The sequence below is a fragment of the Nannobrachium achirus genome (assembly GCF_963921795.1).
Source record: "Nannobrachium achirus genome assembly, chromosome: 9".
Classification (NCBI taxonomy): Eukaryota; Metazoa; Chordata; class Actinopteri; order Myctophiformes; family Myctophidae; genus Nannobrachium; species Nannobrachium achirus.
The window spans coordinates 58,177,159-58,197,108 of NC_137818.1; the positions used below are offsets into that span (position 1 = coordinate 58,177,159).

Genomic DNA, 19,950 nt, shown 5'->3' on the forward strand with positions numbered 1-19,950 from the left:
TAACACTGGTGAATGATAACCTGGTGAAATGCTAACCTGCCAACTCTGGTGAATGCAAACCTGGTGAAATGGTAACCTGCCGACGCAGGTCAATGCTAACCTGGTGAATGTTAACCTTGTCGGACCAATGGGTTGTCGAACCAATGATCAGTCCCCATCAGATATTAGACAGTAGACAGAATCTTGCATCATTGCTCATGGTAATGCATGAAAAAAGGATTTATAAAATCCCTTTTCCCCACATGTAATGCTTAGCACTTAGGCATCAACTAATATTGAAAATAAAAGGATGATTTGCTACATATACATGTTTTGGATTTTTACAGTAGGCCTACATGCATGGTGGTCGAATTCTAGCTTCATTCATTCACAACGCATTATCCATGCATATCCATCACAAATTGTGATGGATACATCAACAATGAGTGTGAAAGAATATGTACTGTGAAAGAATATGTACCGTAGAAACTATTGACAATGTGAATATATTAAGAATGGATACGCACTAGAGGTGTACAGTCCATCAATAGTGAATATGTGCAGTATAGTGAATATTATATACAGTCTCTCTACCGTTAACAGGCATCTGTCTAAAGTTGTGCAATGTACAGTACATCCTAGTAGTCCATGCACAAGTATGATGACACATAAAGCCCTTCTTTTGGATAGGATTTCAACACGCCTTTTTTTTCATTCTTTTTCATTGCAAATGATTGACACAATTTAAATAGACATATTATTGTTAGAAGAAACTCCACTTTACCCATTAACTACGGAGGACATCCTTTGAGTTATGCAATTCAAAGAGGAGGGTACAGGCCTGCTCTGGTGCAGCTTTAAAAGAAACCAAGATGGCAAGAATCTTACTATAGTTGTCTCATACTGAGATCTAAACTAGTCCCTCACTGACTGGAACCACATCTGTGAACCTGCGTTACGTTACTCCTCGGCGTTTCCGAAGTATCGGTCAGGATGTTTGTGGAAGAGAGGATACTAACTCTGTTCAAACGGAATGCCCATCACACTCTGACCTACTGGAGCGTGTTCTTCAGCTTTGGACTCTGCATCGCCTTCCTTGGACCTACCATATTGGACTTGCAGTGCCAGACCAACTCCACGCTCAGTCAGATCACCTGGGTGTTCTTCTCGCAGCAGTTCTGCTTGCTCATTGGCAGCTCCATCGGTGGCGTTTTCAAGAAGACGTGAGTATAGCTGCTCTTGGCGTGTTCTGTTTCAGAGGTGAAGCTGCAACCCAGAACTTGTTTCAAAGGATAAAATGTTATTTGAACCTCATGAACCATAGCATCCCTTTTATCCCGGGGTGAAGAGATTTGCTCTACAGCTCGAGACTAGGGCATTAACGACTTGGGATTTTTGCAAGTCGACTCGACTCAGTAAAAAGTTGAGTTGAAGTCGACTTTATTGTTTGATGACGTCATCACATCACACATGACCCCCAATTATTTTGGGGGGTCCCCAGATGATTAACTTAATGTGCAACATTGTTTTCTCACTCAACTGTAAACAAACCAACATAAAGTTTAAGTTTATAGAGGTTATCTGCACATTTCTAAAGTGACAATTTAAGAACTTTTTAATACCTCTAAAATGACAAATTAAACATTGTCCAAATTGTCAAATATATAGAGGCAGAAATTGTGAAAATCTACATGCTCACAACGCCTCGCATCGCAAGGCGTTGTGAGCATGTAGATCTGCTATTTTCACAATAGAACCATGTTATACCAATTAATGTAATGTAGCACTGTAATATTGGATCATTCCGTCCTTGACAATAAGCAATCCTATTGTTTGAATGCTGTTCAGACGCACACATGGAGCAAAAATAATGATAACAATACAAAGGATTTATTTTTTCAACTTCGACTTTCACTGGTGGGAGTCGACTTGTGTAATGAAGTCGACTCAGTCAACTTGTTGACCCAAAAGAGAAATTTGATGTCTCCCCAGGACCCAAACTAGTGAAAATAGCAGCTCTACAAGCTCGACGCATTGTGAACTTGTGGATCGTCTATTTTCACTACTTCTTAAGCATTGTTTAATTTGTGGTTAAACAATGTGTATGGTTGATGCAGCATGTTGGAGGTGGTCTCCCTTTAAGAGACATTTAGACCCTGGGTAGCCTCGGAAACCCAGGCTTTAGGTGTCACATAATCCCCTTTTCCATAGCACCAACACCACACCACTCCACACCACACCGCCCACTTGTGCCAGGTTTACCACTACAAGGACCATGGTAGAGTGGTGTGAAAGTGGAACTAAACGTGGTACTAAAATGTATCCAATCTAGAGTAGGTCTGAGCTAGACCAAACAGGGCCAAACACTTCATAATGACTGATCACTCACTGACTTTTCATTTAGACCACCAGGATATAGTTGTAATACATGATAATAGATTCTATTGTGTTATATAACCACTATTGTAATCTATTATAGTGTATTATAATTATCATAGTAATACATTAATACTTTATATTGTATTATAATCACAGTTAAAGTAAAAAAAAAAAAACAGTTAAAAATATCTACATTTTCCATTACACAAAAGTACCCCTATCGGTAAGAAACAAATTGACCCTTTTAACTGTGATTATAATACAATATCAATTTGTATTACAACTAAATTATAATATACTATAACTGTGATTATAATACAATATAAAGTATTAATGTATTACTGTAATAATTATAATACACTATAATAGATTATAAAAGTGGTTATAACGTGTACAATAGAATCTATTATCATGTATTACAACTATATCCTGGTGAAAAGTCAGTGAATGATCGTTTGGCCCCGTTTGGCCTACAGTAGCTCAGACCTACAGCACTCTAGATTGGATAATTTTTAGTACCATGTTTAGTACTGCTTTCACACCACTCTACCCAGGTCCTTGTAGTGGAAAACCTTTCACAAGTGGGCGGTGTGGAGTGGTGTGGTGTTGGGCCATGTCAGTGGAAAAGGGGCTGTACTGGTTAAAGAGGTGTGTGTCTGTCTGTCTCTGTCTGTGTGTGTGTGTGTGTGTGTGTGTGTGTGTGTGTGTGTGTGTGTGTGTGTGTGTGTGTGTGTGTGTGTGTGTGTGTGTGTGTGTGTGTGTGTGTGTGTGTGCATGTGTGCGTGCGTGCGTGCGTGTGTGCGTGTGCTTCTCATACTGTGGCTGATTACTAGCCAGGCATTATACAAACTGATAATGTGGATTCACTCACATGTTCCTGATACCGTGGAGGAACGTGGTGTGAGTGAATCCATGGAATCAGTCTGGATAATGCCATGCAGGCTAGCTGTTTACTCCACAGAACTGTAGTGTTTGTTTTTTTCTGCACTGTATACAAAAAAGAGAATTGCATTTAATTATTGTACAATTTTTGTTTTCTAAACCAGTGGGTCGGGACCTCCAGGGGGGTCGCCAAATTATTTGGGGGGTCCCCAGATGATTAACTCTATGTGCAACATTGCTTTCTCACTCAACAGTAAACAAACCAACAAAAGGTTAAAGTGTATAGAGAGTATCTGCACATTTCTAAAGTGACAATTTAAGGACTTTTTAATACCTCTTAAATGACAAATTAAACATTGGCCAAATTGTCAAATATCAGAGGCAGAAATTGTGAAAATAGCCGATGAAGATCTGCTGTTTTCACTATAGAACCGTGTTATACACAACATAATGCCTCAACTCTTAGTGCTCGTCAGGATGGGGGGGTCCCCAGTTAAAATATGATTATTTTGGGGGGTTGCGGCCTGAAAAGGTTGTGAACCACAACCACTGCTCTAAACAAAAACAAATGGGGAAACCATAATTCCTAATTGACTTCCATTAATGCAGCTCACTTTATTCTGTCTTATCCCCTCTTAGGTTGTTCAGCGCTCTGTCTGCCTTGTTCATCTCTGCTCTCGTCATCTCGGTGATATTTGCCATAATACCATGGTGCAACACGGTGCTGATTCTGGCCATCGCCATGGCGGTGTCGGGCCTGGCCATGGGCATCATCGACACCATCGCCAACATCCAGCTGGTCACCATCTATCAGAAGGATTCCGCCATGTTCTTGCAGGTAACTTAAACCAGTGGTTCTCAACCCTGTGGGTCGGGAGTCGGGACTAGGGCATTCACAAATAGTGATTTTTTGTATTCGAATTATTCGACCCCAAAGTATTCGAATAGTCGAATATTCGACAGGACTGGCCAAACTGTCAAATATTAAAGACGGGGTGAAATCAAAAACATGTTTTTCACACTTTTAGAGCATATCTGTAGTGATAATATGGCCATGCCTAACACTAGATGCCAAAAAAATAGAAAATAAACAATTTTTGTGTATATTTATATCAAAGGTCCCTAAATAGGCCATTCTTAATTACTTCCTGTGAACAGAAATTCAAAAAGTGATGACATAGATAGAGTTTTTTGAATATAAATGAACCTTTGATTACATTCACCTGTTTGTTTCCCATTGCTGGCTCCCATTACTCCCATTACTCAGATTTTACATCCCATCGCTTGAAGGGCTGGTCCCCTCGGATAGGTTCAGAAACACACAGGCTTCCTTTTCAAACTGAAACTTCAAAATAAAATACCCAAAATAGTCATTTCATTGGGTCTTTAAGTAAGCAAGAGGCGAACATTGTGAAAATAGCTGATCTGCTATTTTCACAATATTTATCTGCGGAACCAAATACTTATCAGGGTGGGGGTCCCCAGTTCAAATATGTTTATTTTGAAGGTCATGACCTAAAAAGGTTTGAGAACCCCTGGTATAGAGCATTAACAAATTCATCCACCAGGGGCATTGGCAACTCATTCTTATGACTTCCTATCTCGCCAAGCTTTATAAACTATATATTTTTTAAAGAGAAAACTATAAAAAAAATAAGCGAATATTCGACTTCGGTGAACAACGTTGAATAGTGACATTGATATTCGAATATTTGGTGAATGCCCTAGTCGGGACCCTCAGGCGGGTCCCCACATTATTTTGGGGGGTCCCCAGATGATTAACTTAATGTGCAACAATGTTTTCTCACTCAACAGTAAACAAACCAAAATGCAATTTAAATATATAGAGGGTACCAGCACATTTCTAAAGTGACAATTTAAGGATTTTTTAATACCTCTAAAATGAAAAATTAAACATTGGCATGTAGATCTGCTATTTTCACAATAGAACCGTGTTATACAAAATGTATGCCTCAACTCTGGGGTCCTCAGTTCAAATATGATTATTTTGGGGGTCAGTGCCTGAAAAGGTTGAGAACCACTGACTTAAACCACTGTCTGGACTAATGTAAACCCTGGCGAGGAAAGTAGGCCTAGTATAAGTAAAGCCCTGGGGACCCAGGGCAATTCAGTGTGTAGGGTTTAAGGGACACTCCGGTGGCACAGTGGTAAAGTCCCTGCCCACCACCACTGAGGTTGAGTGTATCTAGAGTGTATGTACAAATGGACCTGTTGGTTCCATTTGTAAACTCCGGTATTAGCATTTCCCGAGCTTATTTGTCTTTTCTCTGACCAGGTCGTTTATATCTGATTGTCTAAGGGAAGAAGCAATTTAGCAATCTACTGCTGCCAGCGGCTTTTTTGGCTGTAAAACAGTGTGGTTGGGATAGCATTAACATTCAAGTAGCATCTAGCTGCGGTGGGCCAAAGTATAAACAGCATCCTCTCGACACAATGAAGAGAATTTCATTCATCTGATCTTCTTTATAATAATGTTTATATAAAATATATATATATGAATTAATCACTTAGACCTTATGACTCCAATGTGGATCTTGGATGAGACTTTAGAGACGTCATCTAGGCCTATCTATGACATGTTTATGATGTATGACTCCAAATTTGGGTACGGTTGCAGCCCAATCAGAGCCCCATTGACTTCCATAATAAAAATGTAAGTAAACTATTAAAAGTAAAAAAAATATGCTTATTTGGCCTACTGGCAGTGTGCACAAGACATTTGCCAGATTAACTCCAGACACACAGACACACAGACCGACCTTTAGACAGACAAACCTCTGCAATAGCGGGGCTGTTAAGGAGAACAATACTTCAGTTCTGGAAAGAAGCACCACAATTTTACAGAGTGTACCTCTTGGGTCATTCTTTAGAAAAATCACATTAGACACTTAATTTTCAAAATGTCCGCCAGTTTTAAAGATGGCCGCCTTTTCGGATATGTTTTACAGTACGCCAGCCAGTTAATATCGAATTTTCATAATATTAGAGTTGTTTTGTAGGTTTTAAAACATCCTGAGTTCATTTATTACACTTTTAAAGCAGCCAGAATAACCTTTCTGACTTTTGGTTGGGGTCTTTCCTCACCTGGGACCCCCCAGACAGACCCCTGAGCCTATTTCAGTAATCGCTCTGCTCCTGCACCAGAACAATGTTAAATTAGATCTGAAATATGCTCTGAAATAAAAAATGACTAGTAGCAAATAACAGAGGTCTTCCACGGGGGGTCCGGGACCCCTGGGGGGGTCCTCAGAGCTATTACAGGGGGCCTGCCAAATCTCGATGAGATCTTTTTTTTTTCTTTTTTTTTTACATTTGAAACTTTGAATGTTTTTATGTATCCTGGTTTTATGTATTGTACTTTGATGGTTTATTAGTATTCTCAGTATTATTTATAATGTTTTTTGTGTTAAAACAGTTATGGTTGACAGCTGTTACTGCAGGGATTGCAATAATGAAGGTATTGCAACTTTTCACTTTGGGTGCAGAACAACATTTCCATTTATTGCACTGCACTCACACTGACAACACACACACACACACACACACACACACACACACACACACACACACACACACACACACACACACACACACACACACACACACACACACACACACACACACACACATTTTAACCATTTATTTATGTCCACACAAAGGAGATGCATACAAGGACACAAATAGTATAGGTGCAGTAGAGTAACATTTACAAAATCATGGCATTATGTCTTCATGATACAATAGCAAGGCACTTGGTACTCTACGGGTATAAGTAACAGCGTCTCCGCCATATGTGGCGGCTGCCGATTATAGCGGAGACGGAACAATACTTTGCCAGCCTTTTTGCCTCTTTTTTAGGCACTCCAAGTTGTTGAAACCCTCTAACAACCAGCCTGTGGGTATGTCCTAGGCTGCCAAATATGAAAACAAATAGTCTGCACCTGTACCCCAGCTCTGAGATCGTATTTAGGAGAGGTTGGTATTTAATGACCTTGGTCATGAAAGCTTCCTCTAGGCTAGGGTCAAAGGTGCAGGCCATCTCCAATACAGACACTTCCCTGGACTCTTCATCAACCACAACAACATCTGGTGTATTAGCTGTCAAAGATGCAAACATTTCCAAGTTATCACAGAGATGAAACATGGATGGAATGACACGGGAATGTTTGTACACACACACACACACACACACACACACACACACACACACACACACACACACACACACACACACACACACACACACACACACACACACACACACACACACACACACACACACACCTCTTTGTTATTGTCACCCCAAAACCCTCACCTTATCCTCTTATAGAGCCCATGGTTAATTACGCCCAAAGAGATTCACTACACTACAGTAATTTCAGACATGCAGGATATATTCGTCTTCATCAACATCATCATCTTCAATGTCCAACCTAATAGTGTTGACACAGTCTCCACCATAGCATAGAGTGAAAGGCAGGTTATTTGAGCAGCTGCACCGTCCCTTACAACCTGCTTTGCAGACACATTTGATGGGCTCAAGTACTGCCTTTGGAGCAGGGAGAGCAAGAAAACTGAAACCTGGAATATACCCTCCACTCTCTGAATTCCATCTATTTTCTTCGATTGGTGGAAGCACAGGGAAATTTGTCAGGTATGATTTATCCTGCATTGTGACGGAGTTGGCACGGAGGTAATGTGGTAGCAGTGCAGCACGAGTTGGAGGTAGCATCTCACCCTCCAAGTTATTTGACAGAAATAGTTCCCATCTGAGTAATCCCAGGGTTGTTGGACCTTTTGAACTGTAAACATGGCATGCAAAATGTTCGGACTGCAATGTTGATGGAAGCTCACAATTTATAAGCTCAGGAGGAATGGCCAATGACCTTGCCAAGGTCCTTGAAGCGGTTAGTGGCTTGGTCATCATCATCATCATCATCATCATCATCAAGTAGGCATTGACCCATGTCTTTTTGGTGATTCCAACAAATGTTCTTCCCCAGTCATCACCTGAAAAACGCAAAGGAACCCTTGACATTTGTAACATCAACTTGAACTCACTCGAATATATCAATTTCCTTTTTTTGTACCGGAGGCAAGGACTTGATAAGGAATCGGGGTATCAGCCTCTTCATGTTTTTGCACTTCCTCAAAATCATGTCCCTTGATGAAGGTATCGTATTATGATGCCTACTTCGTCATACCTGACAAATTGCCCTGAGCTTCCATCAATTGAAAAAATAGATGGAATTCAGAGAGTGGAGGGTATGTTCCAGTCAGGTTTCTTGCCATCCCTGCTGCAAAGGCAAAGCTCATCAAATGTGTTTGCAAAGCAGGTTACAAGGGACGGTGCAGCTGCTCAAACAATAACCTGCCTTGCACTCTCCTCCCTGCAAATGATATAGTGGAAACTGTCAACATTATTAGGGAGGACATGTATAGTAGTGAATTTCTTTGGGTACAATTGACCGTGAGCTCTTTAAGAGGATAGGGTGCTGGTTTTGGGGTGACGATAACAAAGAGGTGTGTGTGTGTTGTGTTGTCAGTGTTAGTGCAATGCAATAAATGGACATGTTAGACTGTGCGCCCAAAGTGAGAAGTTGCAATACCTTAATTCTTGCAATACCTGTGAACCTGTCTGTCTAACACACACATGTTATAAATAATACTGAGAATACTAATAAAAACGGTTTCAAATGTAAAAATATATATACATATAAAAAAAAGGAACTTCCCCATCAAGATTCGGCAGGCCTCCTGTAGTAACTCTGAGGACCCCCTAGGGGTCCGGGACCCCTGTGGAAGACCCCTGGGTATTTGCTACTACTCATTTTTGCTTTCAGAGCCCAGTTACAACAACAACTTTAATGCTTCAGTTATGATCTAATTTAACATTGCTCTGGAGCAGGAGCAAAGCGACTACTCAGATAAGCTCAGGGGTCTGTTTGGGGGGTCCCAGGTGAGGAAAGACCCCAACCAAAAGTCAGAAAAGTTATTCTGGCTGCTTTAAAAGAGTAATAAATGAACTCACGATGTTTTAAAACCTACAAAACAACTCTAATATTATGAAAATCGGACATTAACTGGCTGGCGTACTGTTCAGAGGCAGCCATCTTGGAAACATGGCAGCCATTTTGATTTTTCAGTGTCTAACGTGTTTTATCATAGGAACAACCCCTAAGGAGTACTTGTGAAAAGTTTTAGGTTTCTTTCCACTTGTGAAGTATTTTAGTGCAAAAATGCATTTACCTGCCCCGCTACAAATGTATAATGCAGTGGTTCACAAACCTTTTTGCTCGAGACCCAAAAGAGGACCCAAACTAGCAAAAATAGCTGATCAGCTTGTAGATCGGCTATATTCACTACTTCTTAAACATAATTTATGGAATGTATTTGATTTTGTTTTTATTTATTCATGAAATCATTTTGAAAAATCATCGGTTTTGTTTTTTAATTCATGAAAAAAAACATATTTTGATAAAAAAAAACAAAAAAAAACAATTTGGGACCAATTTGTGATCCACAAATTGGTCCCGACCCACAGTTTGGGAAACAGTGGTAACTAATAACCATGTTTGAAACGGCTAAAAGTTTTTATTATTGTCGATTCAGACGGATTTCTTTCTGGGAAAAAAGCTGTTATTCATCAATGTTCCGCCCCACTCTGCAGGCGTTGCATTTCTTCATCGGGTTCGGAGCCCTGGTGAGTCCGCTGATCGCGGATCCATTCCTGTCAGAGACGGGCTGTGGGAACCACACCGGGAACGACACCGAGCAGATCATGCATCACTTCAGGAACACGCTGAGGAACAGTCCCATGGTCCTCCACAACATCAGCCACAGCCAACTCCTGCCCAGCCCCACCCACCACGTTGAGCCTGAGGAGGAGTCCATTGTGCACTATGCTTTCTGGATCATGGCACTTATCAACGTAAGACCAGTGTTTCTCAAACTTTCAAATGCCAAGGTCTCCCCTTGACTCTGACAGTGTACAAATGGAACCAAATTAACCAAATGGATCCAAATATCCCCATTTTCAAAATGTTCTCACGTACCCCATGCAGTACCCTCGCGTATCCCTAGAGCATACCTGGGCATGCGGCCCCCACCTTCACTTAATGCGACCCGCAGGTTAATATCAGATTACTGATATATTATTGATTTCAGCTGTTCCAATTCCAAACATACAAACATGAATTGCTTTAATTACTTCAGTATTAGTAGGTTAATGACAAGTATTTAAAAAAAGTGCTATGTTGAATGTATTTCTATTTAAGTTCATGAAGTTAACATAAGTATAACTAAGTGCATTTGAAATTAAATTAAAATGTAACTTTTCAGGATTCCAATTCAAAAATAGCAAAAATAGCAGCTCTACAACCCCAAATGTGTCACAGTGTGATGCATTTTTTGCTTGTAGATCGGCTATTATTGCTCATCATTAAAGTTGCCCACCCCTGCCCTAGGGGTACTCATACCCCCATTTGAGAAACAATGATGTTGTGAATGAAGACTTAATGAAGATTTAATGAACATGTTTTGTGAGGTCACTCAGTGCGGTGACATTGACCTTTGACCACCTATTTCTAGTCCGTTAATCCTTGATTCTTTCATTACATTATGCAGAGACATTTCCTCAGACGCAGGGCTCATCAATGTGTCCGTTCACAGACACATTTGGGATTTTCTGTTTTACACACCATTATAATGTTGTTATTTTGATCATAGTGCCTAATTACTGAATGTCAAGTCTCCGTGTTTTCTTATGTGTGACACTTATTTACCACGCCACAGTGGCATATTAGCACTACATTACTAGTGTTTCTCAAACATTTTATTTGCAAGGACCCCCATAACTCTGAAGGTGTACAAATGGAACCAAATGGAGCCATAACGTTCCATTTCTAGTTCTACAATCCCAGAGTTACAGACCTGTTATGGTTATGGTCATTCAGGGCTATCTCTTTATGTGTTTCTGGTAAAAAAATAAATAAAAAAAAGTGTATGTCTGTGGTAAAAACAGAATTTTGACAAAAATGTCCACCACAAACCAACATAGCGATGATGACCCTAGCCCCATATAGAACCTCACCCTCCGCTGCATACTGTTGTGCTCTGAGATGAGGTCCTACGGAGATATCCCCGGGCTGGGGTAGAATGAATGCCTCCACACCGTGGTAGATCTTTCCTGAAATTGTATCCAAAAAGTAAAGGTAGTTCCACACTCCCAGCCCCCAGGGTATGATTTTCCATCCCACGGTACATAAAACATGCACTACGGCATAATCGCTTTTGTTTTGTCTGCCAGTGTAATGTTTTCCCATTCAACTGGAACTCCCCCGGCGGCTGGTGGCCAGTACTGCTCCTTATTCTGCTACAATGGGAAGGGTGCAGTACTGGCACCTGCCGCCGGGGGCTTTTCCGAATTTAATGAGACTAAATAAGTGATTTAAACCGTTTCCCAACGGCGTAGTGCATGTTTTATGTACCGACGGATGGAAAATTATACTCTGCGAGTGTGGAACTACCTTTACTTTTTGGATACAATTTCGGGAAAAGGGTGATCTACCTGTGCGTGGAGGCATTCTACCCCAGCCCGGTGATATCCCCGTAGGACCTCATCTTGGAGCACAACAGTATGCAGCGGAGGGTGAGGTTCTATATGGGGCTACGATGACCCCTGCTCAGACGCAATGTCCTGTGTGTAAACCCCGCCCACAGCTGCCGGTGCCCATGGCAGTGCTGTTTCTGATGTACAGAGAGCAGCTGCTCCCCTGCTGTCCCAGGACCACCCCCGCCCTGCTGGATAAAGATGAACTGGCCATGGAGAACCAGCAGGGGGCAGACTCGGAGTCAAAAGAACAGGAAACTGGAGGTAAGCAAATGAATAGGGCATAGCAGTAAGCATAAGTACTTAAGTACCAGCTTACTTAACTTAAAGGGCTGTCCATACTGTCGCTGACCACCAAACCTTTCGTCTGACAGTTCCGACTTTCCGACGTGCAGCTTTGTGAACTCTTAATTGGAAGTAATGCTTTTCATAAGACACAAGTGACGTCATTTTGTAGTTGAACCAGACCTTTCCGACGAAAAGTTTGGTGGTCAGAGAAAGTATGGACAGGACTTTAAGTTAAGGCATAAGAGCTGGTACTTAAGACAATCAAAATAGAGCCTTAAAGTGATAGTTCATCTATTTTTGACATGAAGCTGTGTGAAATACTTGCCATTAAAATAGTGGTTACAAATGTATTAATCCATTATATTACCAGAGTCCCGTGGTCAGAGTTCTGGTCAGTTTTAGATGAATATAAAGTAGTTCTGGTGATTTGGCAAGGGGCTCATGGCCCAATCATTAAAAATAGATGAATCCACAAAACTAGCTTCATTTGTATTGTTGACCTATTTCTACCAAATAGACCAACTTTCGTTCAACTTTGACCCCTCTGTCACATGGTACTATTTTTTGTGTCCAGTATCACTACGCCGCTGCAACGTATTTCCCCAAAACAAGGTGCTTTGCAGGCAGCTGATCAGAACGAAACCTCGCTCTATATGGTAGAAATAGGCCAACAATACAAATGACGCTAGTTGTGTGGATTAATCTATTTTCAATGATTGGGCCACGCCAAATGGCCCCCACCCCATTGGAACTACTTAATATTCATTAGAAACTGACCAGAACTCTGACCACAGGACTCTGGTAATCAATTAATACATTTTTAACCACTGTTTTAATGGCAAGTATTTCACACAGCGTTATGTCAAAAATAGGTGAACTATCACTTTAAGTGTCTAAAAAGAATAATATACATAAAGTGACCAAGAAACATTCAGCGCTCATAAGTGACCCGTCACACACAAAAAAGCAATACACAAAGCACAACAAACAAAGCAGTGCCAAACAAAAGTGTACAAACACTCAATGCTAGTCAGTGCAGCACAAGTATCTCATCGCCATATCAACACAGCAATAGTACTCAATTCAACCAACACAACCCTTTTGACACAAAATGCAAAGCTAACAACCGTGACAATTGACACAAAGGCTCTGGGCGAGGGGCACCCTGAGCTCTTGGGCCCCTGCGCCTCAGCCTCCCAGTTATCGGTAGGCCTGTGCAGTAATCCACCCCTGATCAAGTGCTGTATATCTTTTTATTACTATTATTATTCTGGTGAGGATAAACCCATTTGTATCACTGATTGCACCGTTATCGGTTGGTTTCAAATCATTTCATGAAATCTTTTCTTGAAAAAAAAAAAAAAGAATAAAATATGACATTGAGCATGGCATAACGTTTGTTGTGTTTCAGGTCACGGAGATATCTTTAGCTGTTGTCAGAACGATAACCTGCGTGGGCTGCCGGTGTCGTTTTTTATGATTCATATCTTTGGTGGGATGGTGCTCTTCATGACCGATGGTATTGTGGTAAGTGAGACGTGTGAATGTTTGAATGTAACGCGCTGATCTTTCTTCTTCGTTTTCCATTCCTGTTAATTCATGTGTAGATCAGTGGTTCTCAACCTGTGGGTCGGGACCCCCAGGGGGATCCCCAAATTATTTTGGGGGGTCCCCAGATGATTAACTTAATGTAACATTGTTTTCTCACTCAACAGTAAACAAACCAACATAAAGTTGAATTGTATAGAGGGTATCTGTATAGACCTTAGAGGGTGTAGAGGGTATTTCTAAAGTGACAATTACAGACTTTTTAATACCATTAGCATTGGCTGAAATTTGATGGTCGCGGCCTGAAAAGGCTGAGAACCACTGTGTGTAGATCACAATGAGTACAGTGCAGTGTTCCCAGAAAACATAAACGTCTGTGTTCTTTTGCTTTGTACCGTCAGGGTGCGTATGCTGGCTTTGTGTACACCTACGCCGTGGCGTCTCCCATGTCGCTGCCCCACAAGACGGCAGGCTACCTGGCCAGTATTTTCTGGGCGGCCATCACCGCCGGCCGTCTGTTGTCCATCGCACTCTCCGTCCGCATCCAGCCTGTCCGGCTGCTCATGTTCAACCTGGTAAATAACATTAAGAATGTTTACTCATTTGAGCATTTACTGCAGGGGTGGAGAGGGTCACTATATTGTCACACTCACTCCAGAGGGCCACTATACATATACGGGCAAAAATAGCCGATCTACAAGCTCCTGGAATCCTTGATTATATATATATATATATATATATATATATATATATATATATATATAGGCCTATATGTTTTTTTTTATTGGAATCCTGAAAAGTAAAAATGTTATTTAATTTCAAATGTATATGTTCAAAAATATATGTTCTTCTGTTAACTTTCTGAACTTAAATACAAATGCATTGGACATGAAAAAGACTAGTAGGCCTACTAGTCATTAAGCTACTAATATAGACTGAAGTAATTAAAGTGGGTCATGTTTGCATGTTTGGAATTGTAACAGCTGAAATCAATAATATACAGCTATATCAGTATCATATCGTATATTAACCAGTGGGCCGCATTAAGTGAAGGTGGAGCATGTGCATGCGGGCCCGCGGGGCGCCAGTTGCCCATGTATGATTTACGGTTCAGGCAATTTGCCAGTTCCAGAGAAACGAACAAAGTGTAGTAGGGTGTCATGAACCCTAGTCAACACATGACATTTTCATGTAAATAGAATGCGTAGAATAAAATGTAGTGCTGCCAAGAAACCAGGATGCCAGGTAAAGGTCAAAACTAGCATCTGTCTAAACCGGGGGTCTTCAACGTTTTCAGGCCGAGGACCCCTTAGTTGAGAGAGAGATGAAGCAGGGACCCCCACAACCTGTTCATAGATTCCATATAGTTTCATTGTTTGACAGCACAATCATCAGTGTATTTTGGATTCATGTCAATGTGTGTTTTCAGATATTTAACCACTTGAACCGTCAATACTTAATAAACTTGACCTTTCACTCTGTACTTAGTCTGCTTTTTTCCCCTCTACACCAAAGCTCTTTGCCGAAAATAGCCGATCTACGAGCTTGTAGATCTGCTATTTTCCTCATAGGGGAGGGGGTTTAACCCATTTAGACTGGGGAACGCATTAATATACATTATCTTGTGCTTTAACTATTGAAAAATAGCAGATATACAAGCTCTTGTAGTAGATCTGCTGTTTTTGAAAAATCTTGAACATTTGTGCGAGTCTTTGAATATTTCAAATCCTTCTTCTAAGGTCTCTGGAAAAACCTGTTTCCCATCTCAAAATATTTAGTTCCAGGGACCCCCCAGTAGCAAAATTTGAGTTACAAATGTTCGCTTAAAAAACACATATTCAAAGATTTGCACACATTTTCACGACTTTTCAAAAATAGCAGATATACAAGCTCGCAGCGCGGCACTCGGTGCCGCGCTGTGAGCTTGTATATCTGCTATTTTTCAATAGCCATTCCTAACTGGTGGGGGAGGTCATTCCACACCGACGAAAGCTAGGACGTGGCCAGGGTGTTGTAGGTCGGAAAGGAAGAGACTGACAATGACTGATACCCTTAGGTCTCTGTTGTGTTCCTGACGGGTGCCGTGTCCTCTGTGTCCTCCAGGCAGGCGTCATTGTCACCGTGCTGTTGCTGCTTATCTTCTACACGAGCAGCACCTTTCTGTTTATTGGCACCTGCTTGTGTGGCCTGTTCCTCAGCAGCATCTTCCCCTGCATGGTGGCCTATACTGAAGACATCCTCGACTACCAAGGTATAACAGCAGGGCGGCTACAAATCAATAACACATTTAGGGATGGGACTAATAGAAATATTCAAAGACTCATAGCCACTTCTCCACTGACATGGCCCAACACCACACCACTCCACACCGCCCACTTGTGCCAGGTTTTCCACTACAAGGACCTGGGTAGTGTGGTGTGAAAGTGGTACTAAACGGGGTAGTAAAAAGTATCCATTCCAGAGTAGGCTACACTGACTTTTCATTTAGACCACCAGGATATAGTTGTAATACATGATAATAGATTATATTGTGTTATAACCACCATTATAATGAATTATAGTTATCATAGTAATTTATCAATACTTTATAGTGTATTATAATCACAGTTATAATCCACTATAGTGCATTATAATTAGGAGAGTTGTAATACCAATTTATATTGTATATAATCACAGTTAAAAGGGTCAATTTGTTCCTTACCGATAGGGTTACTTTTGTGTAATAGAAAATGTAGATATTTTTATGTGGTATGTAGTGTTGTGTAGTGCGGTGCTAAAGCTGCAGTCGAAAAGGAGCTTTATTCCCTTAATTCAAATTAATAAGACATGAGAGAAACAAGAGTGTGTAATTTGAAATTTACTATATTTTTGAGAGAGACAGGCAATGTTGAACAGTACAGAAAACACATCCAATCCGTTTCGGAGCTCTCTCTCACAAAATGGTGGTCAGACATTGTATATAAGAGAATACAGTACATGGCGTTATTAGGCGTGGGACAAGTTCATAGTTCTCAGATCATAACAAGACAGAGACGTAGGGTCCTGGAAACTTTCCACTGGCAGTGACATACTCTAAACATGGAAACATGGCACAATATATACTGTATATTTATTGAATTCAAACGATAGATATTAACTACCAAAATTATCCATCAGGGATGATATGAAAATTTCACATCACGATTATTGTGACCAAAGAAATCACGATTTACGATATTATCGCGGTTAATCAAAATATCCCCAACATCAATTATCCTGGGGAGGAACATTTGCCAAAAAATAGCAGATCTACAAGCTCACAACGCGTCGCAATGCGACCCGTTGTGAGCTTGTAGATCGGCTTTTTTTTTGCAAAGAGATTTGGTAGAGAGTGGAGGTTTAAATGGTACCGGATATGCAGCTCAACAAATAAAAGGTGAATTGATCCCATGACGGAGGACGATTTCACGATCTCCACGATACGATTATCGTGAGTGTTTTTTCTCACGATAAACGATAATATAGCTTATCGTCCTATCCCTAAACACAATAACGCCTCATTTATAATCCGTATTACGAACATTTGCCAACAGAATGCGTCACGTGAAGAAGATCAGATTTGGAAGGCGAATGAAACCGAAGGCTGTAACAGGACAAACAGGAAATAATAAGTTGAGCACTCTTTCTCCATGCAGGATGTGCAACGTCTGTCCTGGTAACGAGCGCAGGGATGGGGGAGATGGTGATGCAGGTGGTGGTTGGCTCGGTAAGATTTTGCTGCAAAATTCCAAACACACCGATTTATAGTAGTTTAACCATATGAACCCTAGCATCCATATTCTGGGAGCGAAGATTTGATGACAATAGCCGCTTCGTCACTGTCTGGCCAAAACCTCTTAACTCCATTTTTGAGGTTTTAGATTTTTTTGGCATATATCAGGGCTATTGAACACCCTTTACAGCTGAGTGTTGGTTAAATAATATTGAACCAAAGGAAAGTAAAAGGTGCTTGGGACAAAACCGCCTAACTCCACACTTTCTGCCAAACCAGCTAACTCCACCCGATTGGCCTTCTCTTTTTTTTCATAAATATGTGCTATTGAACACCCTTTACGTCTGTGTGTTGGTTATATTGAACCAATGAAAAGTAGTAAAAAGCCCTTCGGTCAAAACCTTAACCTCCTAACTCCACTTGAGCTCATTTTCCCGAAAATGAACATTTTGGAGTTAGGAGGTTTTGGCCCGACAGCAGAGATATAGGGTTTAAGTGGTGGAAAACAACAAAGCAAATTCCAGCAGAGATTTTGAAACAAAGTCCCTATGTTTGATTTATGTTTAACTGTAATGTCTGTTCCATGTGCAGATCATTCAGACTGAAGGCAGCTACAGCTTCCTGCTGTGTGGGATGATCATTGGCTGCGGTGGTTTCATCCTCTTCATCGTTCTGCTGCTGTTCCATCGGATGCACAAAAACTACCTCACAGGTACACCATTCATTGTTATTAACTAAACCCAAATCTGTGGGAGGCCTGACTGGTGAAAAGCTCGCTTCTGCAGCGGCTGTCTGCTATTGGCTGGTTTTGGAGCCAGGTGATGTCAACCCCAGAGTAGTACAAGAGGAGAGTAGCGGCACGCTTTGATCTCGCCGCAAAGCGGGATTTGCGTCGCTGGAGCCTGGTGACATTCCTACAGTAACAACAGTCTGCTGCTCTTCAGCCCCATCCACGTCCATTGTAACCGAGGCATTTTCACTCGCTGTCAAGTAGACTAAATCACTTTATTGACTTTAAAATGGACTTAAATGTACTTGGAGAGGCCTGTGAATGCGTAAAAGGGGGAAAAAGACATGATTTAGTATACTTACCAGCGAGTGAAAATGCCTCGGTTACAATGGAGGTGGACGAGGCTGAAGAGCAGCAGACACCAGACTCCAGTAGGCTAAATAGTGACGTCACGTCCGCTTTCCACGCTTACAATGGGAGTCGACGTAAGTGTCAGAACTCTCTCTTTCTAGGGGTCTGGTCAACCCTATAGGGTGCTAAAGGTCACACCCACCGCCAAAACGTGACAAACACAATGATTTACCACTGAAGAAAAAAATAACAAAAATCCTAATGATACATCCTTGTTCTCCAAACAATGTCTTTCACAGATGATTTGATTGTAAGGATTTGTTTTTGGTTATATTTAGCCCCAGAATTAAGACATCATTAAACGACAACACTGCATACAAAATAAATATGTGTTAATGTCATATGTCATTGAGGATGCAGTATTCCACTTTGCACAACTAGATGTCAGGCTTTACACACATTCGTGGGTGTAAGGTTTGGTTACTCTTTAGCTATCTCTCACCACTTCTATAGAATCAGTAATTATGTTCATGATAAAACTGGCCTTGGTTTCGAGTTCATCATTCATCGTATCCTCCCTCCTTCTCTTCCCCCCACCCTGTCTTCCTTTCTGCCTTCCTTCCAAAAGGAACGTCCAAAAAGTCAGCCATGGTGGAGGAGCCAACAGTAGTATTTAATAACGCTGCCCAAACCGTGGAGCAGATAGAGGTAAACCACAACCAGAGCAGCTGAGGAGCCTGAACGCCCTTGAACAATGAACCACCTCTTTTTATTGTGTTTGATATAACATCATTTGTAGAAGCTATAATCCATACGTTCCGTGTACTTTTGTATTATCTTACTCCCCCTAACGGACAGAGATAAATGTAACGATGACCTACTTACAATAACGATATCTATGTACCGTGTCCAATCCGGTGCAGTGTCTGCTTAAAATAACTTCATAGCGTACTTATAACATACCATACCAAGTCAGGAAGTGTTTTGCTACTTTTAGGGGCAGTAATTTCAAAACTCTTATCACTTATTACTATTATTTCTTAGATGTAAATCAAAGATGTCCAACAATTGCAGATAAATGTATTTTTTTGTATTAAATTGTCATTTTAAATGAACAATGCATTATTGTGATAGTCATTGTTGTCCCATGTGAAATACACTAATTTATATGTCATTCGGGCTCCTTTTTTAATGGAGTTATGCATGTATAAATATGGTGTGACTTTGTTACCGTACGGTACACGATGATATGTGCATTAAAACGGCGAGAGCTTTTGTATTAAAACAGTGAAAATAGTTGCACTTGACACAGTCATCAGCAAAGAGAGTGAATGCAACACATGTTCATCAACTGCAATGTTTATTGGATTGCTAAATCAACCACTCAAAGAGGACAGAGTCACATTCTAC

The 19,950-nt window shown here is 40.9% G+C and overlaps 1 protein-coding gene across 1 annotated transcript; it reads left to right on the forward strand.

The window, feature by feature from the left end:
- Window positions 1–972: 972 nt before the first annotated feature.
- Window positions 973–19,272, forward strand: mfsd4ab (major facilitator superfamily domain containing 4Ab; the record flags this gene model as incomplete). Its single annotated transcript, XM_080732943.1, has 10 exons — window positions 973–1,202; window positions 3,880–4,078; window positions 9,932–10,192; window positions 11,983–12,136; window positions 13,572–13,687; window positions 14,110–14,283; window positions 15,812–15,959; window positions 17,383–17,453; window positions 18,051–18,171; window positions 19,169–19,272. 10 exons carry the CDS (start codon window positions 973–975, stop codon window positions 19,270–19,272), a joined length of 1,578 nt encoding a protein of 525 aa, XP_080589069.1.
- Between the last annotated feature and the right edge of the window lie 678 nt (window positions 19,273–19,950).